This window comes from Zeugodacus cucurbitae, chromosome 6 (assembly GCF_028554725.1).
Source record: "Zeugodacus cucurbitae isolate PBARC_wt_2022May chromosome 6, idZeuCucr1.2, whole genome shotgun sequence".
In the NCBI taxonomy this organism is placed as follows: domain Eukaryota; kingdom Metazoa; phylum Arthropoda; class Insecta; order Diptera; family Tephritidae; genus Zeugodacus; species Zeugodacus cucurbitae.
Window position 1 is genome coordinate 63573231 of NC_071671.1, and position 15475 is coordinate 63588705.

The following is a 15475-nucleotide window of genomic DNA, read 5'->3' on the forward strand; positions in this document are numbered from 1 at the left end:
GATAATAGTCGCACTGATTTTTATCTTTCTTTCATCGCTTTGTTCATTTTCATTCATTCCTACGAGTATGAGCGGCAAGTGGCACTCGCATCGCTTACACCAACCCCGCTAATATCCGCTTTAATTACTGTCTATTATCACCCACTGCCGCTGTAGTAGACACTTGTCTACACTAATTCACTTAAGTATATGTACATAAATATGAGTATCCGCCAACAGTGCCACCTGTACGCCTCAATGCCTGCAAAAACAACTGCTTGTCATGTCGTGCAGTGGCTGATGTTAATGCACTCATTTACATTTTCATATTTCCCTCAGCAGTCACTCTGTCAATTTGTACAAAAAAAGAATTTGTTGGCACTGGCGGAGTTGCTTTGAAAGGCATACATATGTATGTATATATAAGCAATATGATTATTATTTTTTATTATAGCGAGTATATGTGTTGTTTTTGTTATTATTACACATAATTTTATGCCACCATTGTTTGTAGCGTTACAATTAATAAAATGCATACATTTGCATTGCATTAAAAAAAAGCGCGCAAAAACCAACACAAACACACACTCATACATCATAAAACACGTGTGTATATATGTATGCATGCATTCGCATAAAAGGTTAAACTAAAAACTGAACTGAACTTATCTAACCAGAGACTTTCCTTGCGAATTCTTTTTTACCTTCACATTCATGGCTTTGCAAAAATTCGCAATTTTATTACATTGTTGTTGCTTATAATTGTTTTGTTTGTTGCTGTTTTTGCACAATATATGTATATTATTTTTGCGTTTTTTGCTTTTGCTAGCCCAACCAAACGGATTTGCAAGTTAATTTTTTTGCAAAAACCCCGCTGCCAACTCCCTTGCTTTTGAGCACAAAAACACTAATATACAAAAATACATATATGTACATATGTATATACGCACATAAATATATACACACAAAACACATATAACATCATTTTGCCTTAAAATATAATCGCATGTGTCCATAATTTAATTTTATTTGTGTAAAATTTAAAACTTTAACTACTCTGTGTTTGCTTTATTTTGAACTGAAGCGCTGCTTTGCACTGCATTTACATATAACAACAACAAGCTCTAGGTTTGAGTTTCAGTTTCTATATACAAATTCATATATAAAGGGTGATTTTTTAAGAGCTTGATAACTTTTTAAAAAAAAAAAAAGCATAAAAACGCAAAATCTCATCGGTTCTTTATTTGAAACGTTAGATTGGTTCATGACATTTACTTTTTGAAGATAATTTCATTTAAATGTTGACCGCGGCTGCGTCTTAGGTGGTCCATTCGGAAAGTCCAATTTTGGGCAACTTTTTCGAGCATTTCGGCCGGAATAGCCCGAATTTCTTCGGAAATGTTGTCTTCCAAAGCTGGAATAGTTGCTGGCTTATTTCTGTAGACTTTAGACTTGACGTAGCCCCACAAAAAATAGTCTAAAGGCGTTAAATCGCATGATCTTGGTGGCCAACTTACGGGTCCATTTCTTGAGATGAATTGTTCTCCGAAGTTTTCCCTCAAAATGGCCATAGAATCGCGAGCTGTGTGGCATGTAGCGCCATCTTGTTGAAACCACATGTCAACCAAGTTCAGTTCTTCCATTTTTGGCAACAAAAAGTTTGTTAGCATCGAACGATAGCGATCGCCATTCACCGTAACGTTGCGTCCAACAGCATCTTTGAAAAAATACGGTCCAATGATTCCACCAGCGTACAAACCACACCAAACAGTGCATTTTTCGGGATGCATGGGCAGTTCTTGAACGGCTTCTGGTTGCTCTTCACCCCAAATGCGGCAATTTTGCTTATTTACGTAGCCATTCAACCAGAAATGAGCCTCATCGCTGAACAAAATTTGTCGATTTGTCGATTTTTCGATTTGTCGAACCGAACACTGATTTTGGTAATAAAATTCAATGATTTGCAAGCGTTGCTCGTTAGTAAGTCTATTCATGATGAAATGTCAAAGCATACTGAGCATCTTTCTCTTTGACACCATGTCTGAAATCCCACGTGATCTGTCAAATACTAATGCATGAAAATCCTAACCTCAAAAAAATCACCCGTTATAAATTGCTGATTTTATCCTAAGTGGTTAGTCAAATGTCTTTTATTTTTGCCAATTTCACATCTCCACCTAAAATTGTTATACTTTATGACTCCAAATTTTGATTTCATTTCATTTCTGCTACTCACTGCTTACTTTCGATCTCTTAATATTGCTAATTTGGTGCGAAAATTTTGTGTGTCAAAGTTTATGCGCTTTCGATGTACGTTTTTGTCATTTTCACACAGTTTCTGGGGTGATTTAATTAATTTTAGCAAATAAAGCAGTGAGTCATTTGTGTGCGGATTTAGTAGAAAATTGCTTTCATTTTCATTAGAAACTTTTTTCTTCATTTTTCATTGATTGAGCAATTAATGACTTCATACTAGAAAGAATTTTCTTACATTCAAGTATCAGTTAATTAGTTAGTTCTAAATGCGATTTATAAGTAACAAAGATTGTGATTTTGAAGTAGTTAAAAGGTCTGTTGTTGAAGATAGATAAGATCTATACTTTTTTGAAGCATAATAGCACAGTATTATTTTAATATATTATTAATTAGAACTAATTAACTCAATCCTGGGTCCTTAGTTGATTCAGTTACTTATTCAACTCATTGAATAAGTTTATTAGTTGACTCAATTCGCTAAAGAACTCAATTAATTACACTTAATTTACTCGATTAACGAATTTATTGACTTAATTAGCTAATTAACTTAATTAATGGGTTTATTTTAACAAATTGACTTATATATCTATTTATGTAACTCCATTAATGAGTCTCTTCGTTGGCATAATTACAAAAATAAATGGGTTACTTAATTTACTCAATTATTGGGTCAGTGAGTAATAGCGTTTTTACACAGCCAAATTAATTGATCAATCAAAATTTTTATTGAGAAACCCTTTTCTGACTGTTACACTGCCGGCTACTCGCCATAACCGACCAGCTTTTTGGTTTTGCTTTTCATAAGAAGTTGGTAAGTTTCATCAGCTGATTGATATTTTTAGCAGCGACATCTACCGTAGTTTTTTTTATCATAAAATTAAGCCAATCGCAGAAAAATAACGTATATATAATTACAAATGCGGTCTTTGTCACAGAGCTGCGTTTCATATTCATGTCAATTAAAACTCAATTAAAAATTAATGTAGATTTTTATTTTGTATGATAAAACGATCTTAATAAGCGCTTTAATCGAGCAGAGGCCGGTAAATTGACCAATTAGCTTCTGTGTAAAAGGGCTATAACTCATTTACATATTTAACTTAATTGAGATCCATTAATTACTTGACTCAATTAACAAATTAACTTAATTTATGTGTCACTTGATTTCCTCAACTGACCCATTAACTCAAATGATATGATTAATGAATTAAATTAACTAATTAACTCAATTAATGGTTCTTTTAATTGACTTACTGAGTTAATTAACTCAATTTATAGATCGCTAAATTGATAATTTGCTAACTGACTCACCTAAAAGGAATCTGAGTAGCCAAAAATGATGGAAAACACGTAACAATCTAATTCATGAAACACCAGTTAAAAGTAACTCAATATAATTCGGTCCCCATGCACCAGAAATAGCAAATAAAGTGGTAAACGCTTAGTCACTAGCCCATTAAAGTTTAATTAACAAAATATTTCTGCTAATTTCGTTGGAAAAAGTACTCGAAGGACAAATTGACCTTATTTTGCAAAATAGCAATTAAAACCTAGTAAACCACTTTAAATTTTATTTAGAGCAATATAGCATTTACAACATAACTAATAACAAACACACATACCGACAAACAAATATTACATTTTGGTCATTTTTTAAATTAATGGAAAGCACTAACATTTTCAAGCTGTCAACAGCGCGCTGCTGACTTTGCTAAGCAAGCAATAGGCAATAAGCTGTGATTATGTATGTGTTTGTATGTATAAGTAAATATATTTGTAGTTATAACTGTTTGTTTGTATTCATAACTGTATGCTCGTAATTCGCTTTACCGCTTTTTTGCTTACAATGTTGCCGTTATCGCCAACAGTTATGTTGCTGTTATGTCTATATGCTCTTATATATGTCTGCGTCTATGTATGTATGTATTTTTTTGATTGTTTGCCAGTAAATATTTCAATTGGCATTTATGGGTGGAGCTGCGGTGGCGGCTACTCAACTTATAGCCGTTCAACTTACGTCTAACCACTGATTTGCCACAATGTACTAACTGCAACATAGCATTAACATAGCATAGCACAGCATATACAAACATAGGAAGCACAACTATACAAAACAATAAGAACAACAACAACAACTTGCTACAAAAGCAACAATGCATGAACACGTCGCACAATAAATTCCAACAGGTGGTGAGCCACCAGCATATTAAGCGTGCTACAATTGTGGCGAAAGGAGGGTGGCGCTGCTTATGACGGCGCTCGAACGCTGAGTTTTGAAGACTGAAGTCCTAAGGCTGCTGCACTTACATAGTATATACATTTATGTCTCTATATCCATAGACGAGTTCTGTCCATTATTTATGCATACATGTACGAAAATGCGCAAAAATCTAAAATGTAACGGTACTTAGCTGCTGTTGCCGTGTAAAGTTGACAATTATAGCGCCAATGTGTTTTTTTTGGGAAGCAAAAATTATAATTGCTCTACATGCATTATAAATTTGGTATGATTTTTTTACGCGACTATGCGCTCGAAGATTGTGGATAAGAAATTAAAATGCTACTAACAGCCGTAATTGCTGCTGTTTTAGCGCAACAACAACAACACAGAAACGCTTTGTTTGGCAGCAGCGTTATTAATTTGGCAAATACTTGCCACTTACGTTCGCTTAGCGCATGACATCACGTCTCTTGTTGTTGTTGCTGGTAGATGAAGCTCGCCTGCAACGCACATTTCACATTTGCTCGATTTTCATGAAAATCAGCTCTTGGATTATGCGCGCTATTATGCAGTTATTTATAACATGTGCATGCCACTGCATTGTGTGGCAATTGTGCTGAACAGTCTCTACATCTGATGCTCTCACTTACTTTGTTCATTTCCAATTTGCTGCAGTTAATTTTACGTTTAAAGCCAACGAAATTACTGTTGCACTAATTAATGTCTGTGCGTTTTTCTCTTCGTTCTTATTTGGTGCCAGCGTTAATCCATTTAATGCTCCAGATATTCCATTTTGGTGTTAAAATGTTCGGCGTTTTTGGCTCTTTGGTGCGTGTGCGCCCACTTTGGGCTTGCCACATGTCTGGGTGCTCATAAATTTTCAAACTCTAATTTTAGTCCAGCGCTGTCGGTTAACTTTGTTGTTAGACATAAATTAATTTTCGCTGTTTTTGCCGTTATCGTTTCGATCGTTTAACTGATAAAGCCAGCGGTTGAAAAGGTGAGTGGTTTGCTGTGAGTTGTGATTAATGCTAATATAGGTGTCAAGTGTGTGTATTTGCATATCGAATTTCATATAATATACAGCTGGTAGTAAAGTGTATGTTCACATATGTATGTATATTAAAATATTATCGAATTTAACGTAAACTATCAGCAAGCGATCACAGCTAATCCACCGCTCAATAAGCCAGTAGGTTCACATTTTAGTTTTATTCCACAAATGCTACCTAGTCAGTGAAAAATTTAAAACAAAATTGACAAAAAACAAGTAAGGAAGTGCTAAGTTCGGGTGTCACCGAACATTTTATGTTCTCGAAAATTATTTATTTAAGTTTATTAATATAACAAACAATTTGACTCACATATTCGGCATATATATGGTATAAAGTCCATTGAAAGTTTGAAAACCCTAATATTAGGTATATGGGAGATAGATGAAGTTATGACCCGATTTAACTCATTTTTAGCACGGAGACATATTATTAGAAGAAACATATTCCCTAAAAAATGTCTTCAAAATATCTGAGAGTTTTAACTATAATTTCGGTTTAAAATTTGTTAGATGTACTCATATTCGATATATAGGGTCTTGAAAACTTACGGACAGATTTCGACGATTTTTAGAAGGGCGATGCCACTCTTTAAATGAAGCCTTTTTGCAAAGTTCTGTTAAGATATCTAGTTACACTAGTGCTTTCTTTATATATTATAAAGTAAACTATTCAGACCGTCTTCAAAGTTCTGGTATAACATACCATTGGGAAGTTAGGAAGATATTATGAACCGAATTTCATTGGAATTGGTCAATTAGTTTCGGAGATATGGTTTTTGACCCATAAGTGGGCGGATCCACGCCCATTTTTGTATATAATTTTAAGTGCAACACTTGAGTTTCAGTTTCATGAAGATATCTCAATTTTTACTCAAGCTACAGCTTGCACGGACGGACGGACAGACAGATATCCGGATGTGAACTTTACTCGTCACCCAGATCAGTTTGATATATATAACCCTATATCTAACTCGTTTAGTTTTAGGACTTACAACAAACCGTTATGCGAACAAATACTCTCTTTAGCAACTTTGTTGCGAGAGTATAAAAATGGATAATTAATATTAAGCCAAAAGGCTATGCTTATAAAAGGTTTGATTAATGTTATTCATGTTCATAAATAGATTGTCAAGTTCTCTGATCTTGTGGATTTTATAACAAATTCTACTTTTTATATCTATATAATCCTTTCATGGAGTTTCGAAGCAGTCCATCCATTTTGAAAAATCTTATGAAAAATCATCTGTTAAAATAAGGTAAAAATAGCTTGACAAAAAGTTGAATTTTCCATCATTCCTAAAAACTAAAGTCTTCTGATCTGTCCAGTATTTATGTATGCTACCACTCTCAATATTTGAAACTGCTAAACGAACTTGGGCAGCCGACAGGAACTACTAGGGATCCCACCTAAGCGGTCCAACTCGTTATATTCGATGAAAGCAGAAGCCAATAGAAGCCAATTAAAGTTATGAATTATTGCATATTTTATCGCCGCTATTGTCCTGAACTAAACCTTTGATCCACTCTACTCTATAAAAATATGCTATTATTTAATCCGAGTTTTGTAACAAAATCCGCTATGATATCAGTACGTGTCCGTAATTGAGCTGCATGTTCCTTTGATTGGCCACTGAAGGGATTAAATTCAATAAAATGCATTTTTTAAACTCTCGGAAAAATATTTGCATTTGAAGAACTAAACTTTCATTAGAGCAATTTCAAAAGCCAAAAATGAAGTAGTAATAGAAACGTAATTAACGTAATGAAAAATCAATAAAATTAACTACTTGCTCGTTCTATTCTAACAAATCTTACTTTATAATAAACACAATATTTTGTGTTTATTAAGTTAGAATCTTTAGAAAAATCTGCATCCTACGGTCTTTTAAGCGTCATTTACTATCTATATCTTCACTAACCTGAAACTCACAAACAATATCGCTGTTTTCAGTTAAATATGTCATTGACTCTTTTAAGTACCTATTTATATCAGTATGCCGATTAGTTACATTTTATCTTTGTCATATTCTTTGAAATATCATATGCATATTAGTATGTATGTATGTCTACTCATAATTCAAAGTATTAAGCCGCATACAGAATTGCGTCATCTGGTAACCAAAAAATTAGTCAGCTGCTGTAGAACCGCAAGAAAGCTATAAAAATACACAAACAATTCCATTTAATAAAGATACACATACACTTTCTCAAGCACAAAACGCTGGGAATCAACAACAAACGAGTTTAAATGAGATGAGAAAAAGAACAGTTAGCAGCAATCATTCTGTTAGGCGCTAAAGAAGAGGTTGAATAAACAAAGGCATATGGCATCACACACACATTCAACTTCTTCCAACCAAAGCTTGCGCATAAAAAGCCTTAAATTTTATTATTCTGCGCATATAAATTACTTTCGTTTTCACTACAGCGCTGCGAAAGTGTGTTAACTGAGTTAACTGAGAGAATCTGCAAATTAGCATACACGAATCTTTATATATGTGTGTTTGCCTATCAAAGTACCAAAGTAACAAAGTATGAAGTCAGAATAGACAAAGTCAAAGCAGACAAAGTTGAAGAAATAAAAAAATAAATAAATAATTAAGGGAAATTAAACCAGTTTCTTGGTTGAGTGTATTTATATGTCACTAATAAAGTCAAAAGTTACACGCTGTCAAAAAATATTTGCATATGTGTCTCATATGTTTGTATTTTGTAGTCCAAAAAACTCTGTTACATAGGAATTTACCTAGTAGTGGGTCCAAACTAGTCACTAAGCTTTCATTAAGCTCTGTATTATCAAGTAGTAATCCTTGGAATTCAAATTCTGCTCAGTTCATTCTTGATATTGATTTTTATTTTTTTCATGTTATATATATACATATATATTACATATAAATTTTTGCATGTCTCTTACGCTTATCAGTTATTATAAGCAATGCAAAAATAGCCTGTAAAACCTGCATCAACTGTTATGCTGCAAGCTAGAGAGCTTTTAATGCATTACATTGAAGTACTCATACATATACATATATTTAACTGTAATTTATCTCCGTAAGCTCACTTTTGCCGGTTGCATTCGTCAATATTGTTGCAAAGTCAGCAAAGAACTAAACTGATTCATTTGCTACTTTCAGTATACTCTTGAGATATACTAACTTTACTCTCAGTATAATGCTCTCTTTAAATCATTTAATGCGACTATTTACTCTTCTGGAAAATTGCGTTTCTCTTTGCAGAGTTTTCCAACTTAAAAAGAATTTAAGTACTGTGCGATTGTAACTGCATCAAATATTTTCCGCGATATTCCCTTGAAAAAAATAATAATGTGTGAAAATAAGTTGGCAGAAAATGTTGTTTGTTGAGGAAAACATTGTGTGGTTTTATAAGAATTTAGATGTATTCGATAGATTTTCTGGATTATAATATTTAACTGCGGTATCATTTGTGGAAAAATTGTCGAGATCAGATTATAACTTTTCAAGTTGTCTGATATCGAACATGAAGAACTCAGTGCTACGATAGGCTAATGTCGGTAAATCTCTCAGATATTTTAATGTAATTCAAGGGATTTTTTCTAATAACGTGCATCGGTACAAAATGGTTAAAATTGGAACATAACTTCTCCTAGTTCCCAGTGGGCTTTATTCCCCATTTATCGGTTAATATTAGGTTGTCAAATATTCCTTCCGCTTTTTTGCTCTTTATTCAATGCTTTATAAAAAGCGTTACAGTGATGATCTGTTTCCATCTAGACGACAACTTCATAATACCCCCCGCGTAGAAGCCCCCCTCCTTATTTGAGAAAAACAGCCACTTTTGAGTTCAACTTTACACCACCAAGGGCGTTCGCCATCGACAGGAACAGATGGTAATCGCTTGGCGCTATGTCCGGGCCATATGGTGGATGCGATAAAACCTCCCATCCGAGTTCCCGTAGCTTGTGACGAGTCATCAACGATGTGTGTGGTCTAGCGTCCTACACCCTTCCTGTTGGCCAATTCTGGATGCTTTTGGTAGCTCGTATGTTTCAAGCGGTCCAGTTGATGGCAGAATTAAGAGTCTGACCATATGGGAGCAGCTCATAGTGGATGATTTCCTTCCAATCCCACCAAACACACAGCAAAAGCTTCCTGGTCGTCAATCCCGGCTTGGCCACTGTTTGGGACGATTCACCGGCCTTCGACCATAACCGTTTGCGTTTGATATTGTCGTCGCCAGTCACCATCCGCTTCAAACATGGGTCGAGTTCATTCCGTTTCAGCTGCATGTCGCAGGCGTTGATTCGGTCCAGAAGGTTTGTTTGTGTCAAATCATGCGGCGCCCAAACATTAAACTTTTTTGTGTATTCAGCTTTCTGCAGATGGTTTAAAATGGTTTGGTGACTAACTCCCATCTCCTTTCACCTGAACTTACTTGTTTTTATTTAAACTCAATAATTTTCAATTATTTTGTCGTTCATAGAACCTTTCGATAATGACCTTTAAGAAATATTCTTTCTTCTTGAAAAATTTTCATTTCCGCATATGTTGAAAATAATCGCTAAAATATCTAATAAAATGGAAAATTGTTGAGCCATAGCATTTAAAATAAGCTCATACTATCTTTTAAGCAAGCTTGTATATTTCATGATCAAAGGTCACACCACTAATTATGTCATATAAGCACATATTGATCAGCTGTAGCTCCAATACTACAACAGTAATCTTTAACCTTTGAAAAAGCTTATCAACCGGCATTTACTACATTAAAGTCTAAACTTAACTGTTTTGTTAATACATTTTACTAAAAGTAATCATTTTAATAATTTTATAGCGTGAAAAGTTACACAATTTCTAAAGTCAATTTGCTCGTGTGTGTTTGTGCCCTTGCTGCAAGTTCGTTGCTTAAGTCCTTCGTTTTCGGCAAATCCAATTTGCGCTCCCTTTCGAATGTGCCAAAACAACGCATGCGATTTCACGCTCACTTTCTGCTGTGCTCTTACACGCAACGTCTCTTTGCGCTAACGGTGCACAAGCAATACAAAAAAAAAAACAACAAATTGCCTAAAAACAAATTCCATGCCATTCACCAGCCAGTCAACCAGCCAACAACGTAATGAATTGGTTCAGTCATTCATCGGAATTACAACTATCTCGGCGCGCTCGAGATTTGCATATTCATTCGTCGCACACACACACACACACACCAAAAAGCGAAATCTCAACGCGCTACTCAGTTGCTCTCCGCTAATGCATTTGTAGTATGCCATTCAGTAGTTCATTCATTGAAATCACGAAGCGGTCAGCGAGCGAGCAAACGAACAACAGCCGAGCGCGCACGAAGCGGCAAATCGGCAAGTGAGTTGAAGACCAAAGCTTTTACCACACTTCTGTGTGTGGCACTTCTTAAGCTAAGCTCTTGATGCAGCTTACCAACATCTCAGCTGTGTTGCGGATCAACGGACAACGCTGTCGCGCATGCAGTAGCAGCGACGCTGACGTCAAAGTGAGTGGCGCTTTGATGGTTAGCGCTTTGCAAAAGCAAGCGCATTCTTTACAAAGCTTGATGTTATCGCGCGCTTTGAAGTCGGCGCAGGCATCAGCAGCGACGCTGGCCGCAACATCTACTCACACATACTTCGCTGCAGTGCAATTTTGCAGCTCTAATGTGTGTAGCTGGCGCTCGCTGTTCAGGTAACGTCTAGCGTTGACGCTGCTGCATGGTTGGTCGTTCGCTCGCCAGTTCATTCGCAAGGTTTTATATATTCGTCCGTTCGGCGAGTGGAGCTCAGTTTGGTGCTTAAGCGCGGGGCGTGTATCTCGTACTCTGGATTAGCTTGCTAGCTGTTGGTTCGACGCAGTGAATTAACTGTAATTTTTAGCTAATTATTTGGGGCAGCAATTTTTTCTTGCTTATGTGCGCATTGTGATTAGTGCCAAATGTAACGGATATCCTCGAACTAAATTTGTCGAAAAAAATTTTAAAAATTATTGGCATAATAACCAACAAACAATAAGCAGCAAATGCAGCTGCTGCGTTTTTTCTTTTGACAAAAGCCTAATTTGTGCAAAAATTCAGCGCTTTTCAATAAAGAAAAAATAATGCTTTAAAAAGTGTTTGAAAATAAATAATTAATCTGAAATATTTCTGTGTGCCACAACAGGGTTTGGATATCGCCCGTTTCGCTGAACCTTAAATTAGTTTAACAATTTGTTATACTGCTGAAGTGAAAAGAAAACTATTTGCTCAAGAAAGGAGTATTTATTAAGCAAAAAAACAAAATCTGCATTTTGAAATACTGAAAAAATTCTTGCTTTGAATTATAAAGCAAACTGCAATATTGTGTTGTGCCGAAAGTAATATTAGACATGTTTAAGAAAATGTCGGTCAAGTGGAAATCGTTTAATGGATTACAAGTGACAGCTGTTCTGTTGGGAGTGCTTGCACTTATCACGGATTTACAAACAGTGCAGGCCGTACGCGTGGCTGGACAGCGCGGCAAAGGTAGGTGTTGACAATTTGTGAATGAAAGGAGACTTTCAATACCTTTTAAGTGAATTAAAAGCAAAAATCGCAAAAAAATATTATTGTTTATAAAGCAAATATCAATAAAAAAATAAAATATAAATATTATTTATAAATGCTCAAGGATATCAAGTGGCACATTAGTAAAAAGCAAGCAAATTATATTAATTGATAATATTATCATTACTGTGAATAATACCGATAATGATACAAATTATTGAACGTTATAAAATAAATGAAGATTTAAATAATAGCAAAATTTTAAAATTATAAATCAAACCCGCAGGCGACTTCATTAAAAAATATTAAAAATTATAAAATAAAAAATATTAATAACATTATAATTTAACACGTTGACTGCCAACTACGAGATAACTCGTAGTATGATTTCTCTTCCAGGAAGCCAACTACGAGTTAACTCGTACTACCAAAAACTACCACTTTTTGTGTAGCTACGAGTAAAACCGTATTATAATAGTGTTAGTATCGATAAATGGCTTCTGGGAAAATAAAAAAAATTTGGGTTTGGCTTCCGTGAGCTTTTTTTTATTAAAAAAAAATTTTGTGGAAAAATCCATTCAATATAGTGCAAAAATTCTTTCAATATAATGGAAAAATTAACTCAAATACAATAAATAAAGCAATATATTATAGTTTGTGGTAGTTTTCCACATAAAAGTATTGGGTTCTTGATAATTATAACAGTAATTTTAGAGAATGTTTATAAATCTAAAAAGAAAGGAAATAATAATAAAATTATGACAATTTTAATAAATAATAATAACTATAAAACAAAATACTATAGAAAGCAAAAATGATGTTTTTTTTAGGAAAAAAGGACCTACCTACTACGAGATAATTCGTAGCGTTCTTTCCCAGACGCCAACTACGAGATAACTCGTAGGTCCTTTTTCTCATCAAAAAACATCATTTTTGATTTTTGATGATGCCAATGATCTAGAAATAGAGTTTTTAGTAATATAATGTGAAAAAATCAAAATGTCATTTTTGGACAGTTTTCAGAAAATGACCTTGGCAGTCAACGTGTTAATATATATGTATGTATAATTATTTGCTATTTTAAGCAAACAAAAATTATTAGAAAATAATTTTTCATTACTGGTTTGAATTTCTATATATTTAAAAAATTAAGTTTTAGTTACGGCAAGTATTTATAAATATTCACAACTTTGAGAAGTGAACTAATCATTGAGAAAAACACTTCAAACTAAAATATTTGTCAATATTTAAGCCGGAAACCTTTATTCTTAATATTGCTAAATAGAAATATAAAACCATATAACAATAAAAAAATCGATAGAGCTCATTCGAGAACATCCTTATTTTTTTTTAAGGAATATAAATATTGTATATATTGATTTAATACAAAATTCGCCATCTTTATATATAATATTCTACTCTACGTGTGTATGTCACTGAATTCCTCCTAAACGGCTGGACCGCTTGGAATTAATTTTTTTATGTCTTCAGCGGGATTCGAAAATAGTTTGTATTCACCATTCGCACCAATTAAAAAAGCGAATTTAATTAATTTTAAATTTAAAAAAAATTTGATGTTTTATATTTGCCAAGAATAGATGTAGAAACTGCCTAAAGGTATATAAAATTTTTTTTGATTGGGAAATATTTCCATTTAATCCAATTATACATTAATTCCACGTTGTACCAACAAAGAAAATGCTTTGTTTAATATCCCAATTATCCGGGTACGCTAGTTAATAATATAATTTTGAATTCAGATATTAATAGAAAGACTTTGGTTATCTTCATTATTGCAACTCTTGAGTATTTTTTCAGACAGGAATATCAAATTACTTTTATGAATATGCCTAAAAATATAGAATATATTTTCTAAAAGAATTTCTTCCATTCGGAAGACAATTACTGGATCTTCTTTTTGACATCAAAACATATATCTTGATAATTATATATGTATATGTATGTATGAGATCCTTGAGTACTTTATCTGCAGTGGATTTAAAAAAACAATTAAAAATTCTTGGTGAAGTTGTCGACATTTTCTCACTAAAATACATTAGATTATATCCTTGCTTATAGAAAATGAAATTTCGATTTACTTTCATTTCGTAAAACTTTATTTTTTCTGCCTTCGATAATGTGAATAATATTTTACACACTTTTTCTTGCCATCAATGCTGATGAATACGGGGCACCTACCTCTAAGAGGCTAACAGCAGAGACTTGATACAGTAGAATCGCAGAAAATGACGAGTCACTAGTGCATTATCTCTGCGAATGCCCAGCCTTCTGCGTTTAGGAAGAGATACCTTCTATGGCTCCCAATACTCCAATCTAAGAGAAATTGGGCAGCTGGGGTGGAGAAAACTCAGAAGCTTCGTTAAATCGACCGAGTTATTCAGTTGATGCTTATCAAGGTACCTTCGGGGAGCACAATAGGCCTAATGATGACCTAAGCGCGCCCGCTTGCGGTCAGGCTCTCTTCGACTCCCTTTTCAACCAAACAACCAATGCTGATGCAAATTCTTTTCAATTCTTTAATCACAGGATGTTCGTGTACCCTTCCAATTTATTCAATATATGATAAAAATATATATATATATTTTTTTTATTAATTTATTATTTATTTTTTTTTTTTTACTTTATAAAAATCAGATGATTTAACTTTAGTGCATAAAATTTCTTTCTAAGTAACTGACTTATAAAATTTTATAGCCATATAGTAAAGGAATTCTAATAGCAAATTTTCTAATTTATTCACTTTTTCAATTTCTAATTTGTTCACTTTTCTAAGCTCAAAATGGGGAATTGCTAAGAAAATATGTGTTTATTATTTAACATTCTGAGCTCAATTTACATTACTTTGGAAGTATTATTATTAGAAAAGTTTGCCTACAAATCAATATTATCTCTTAGTTATAACAACGTCAAGCCACTGTGAAGAAAAATAATTATTATTTCGAAATGGTATATGAATTGGTTTTCTTCATGAATATCGAAAATTGTGCGTGCTTTAAAACGAATAATTTTTTTTTTTTTTAATTTTTTATCTGCAATATTAATCTTGCAAAGCAGAGCAAAAAGCCTGCATTAATTAACTGCCAAAAAGGCTAGGCCTGGCTAATATATGAACAAAAATTCAATATGAATTAATCATATGCCCTGCACGTGCGTGCGTTGCATGAGCAGATATAAAATATTATTATTTTTTTATTTTGAGGCACAAAACTATGATTTCAAAAGCCTAAAAACGCGTGCCACCAACGTCATTAGCGAAAAGCAAAAACGAATTAAATATTATGATTGCGATTGCCACAAAATGTTAATTGAAAAATGCGTTAGACCAAACAAAGCAACAAAGCAAGCAGCGCTTTGGAATGCTGCCCACCTGCTCATCATTAATCATGCGCTCATTAATCATGACGTGTTAAAGATGCGCTCGCCGCCGTCAACAGGTCAAT

The 15475-nt window shown here is 33.8% G+C and overlaps 1 protein-coding gene across 6 annotated transcripts in view; it reads left to right on the top strand.

Annotated features, from left to right (window-relative positions):
* Window positions 1-11207: 11207 nt before the first annotated feature.
* LOC105209329 (uncharacterized) overlaps window positions 11208-15475 on the top strand; it is a 110814-nt gene continuing 106546 nt past the window's right edge. For 3 of the 6 annotated variants that reach the window (XR_003752087.2, XM_011179689.3, XM_011179688.3), the window contains exons 1-2: window positions 11208-11359; window positions 11653-11993. Coding sequence is in view for 5 of the 6 variants with exons in the window: in XM_011179689.3 (XP_011177991.1) it covers window positions 11858-11993 (136 nt within the window). In the remaining variant the exon portion in view is untranslated. Of the gene's footprint in view, window positions 11431-11652; window positions 11994-15475 lie in introns of all 6 variants that reach the window. The other 3 variants (XM_011179687.3, XM_029038469.2, XM_054233129.1) reach the window with 3 other exon arrangements.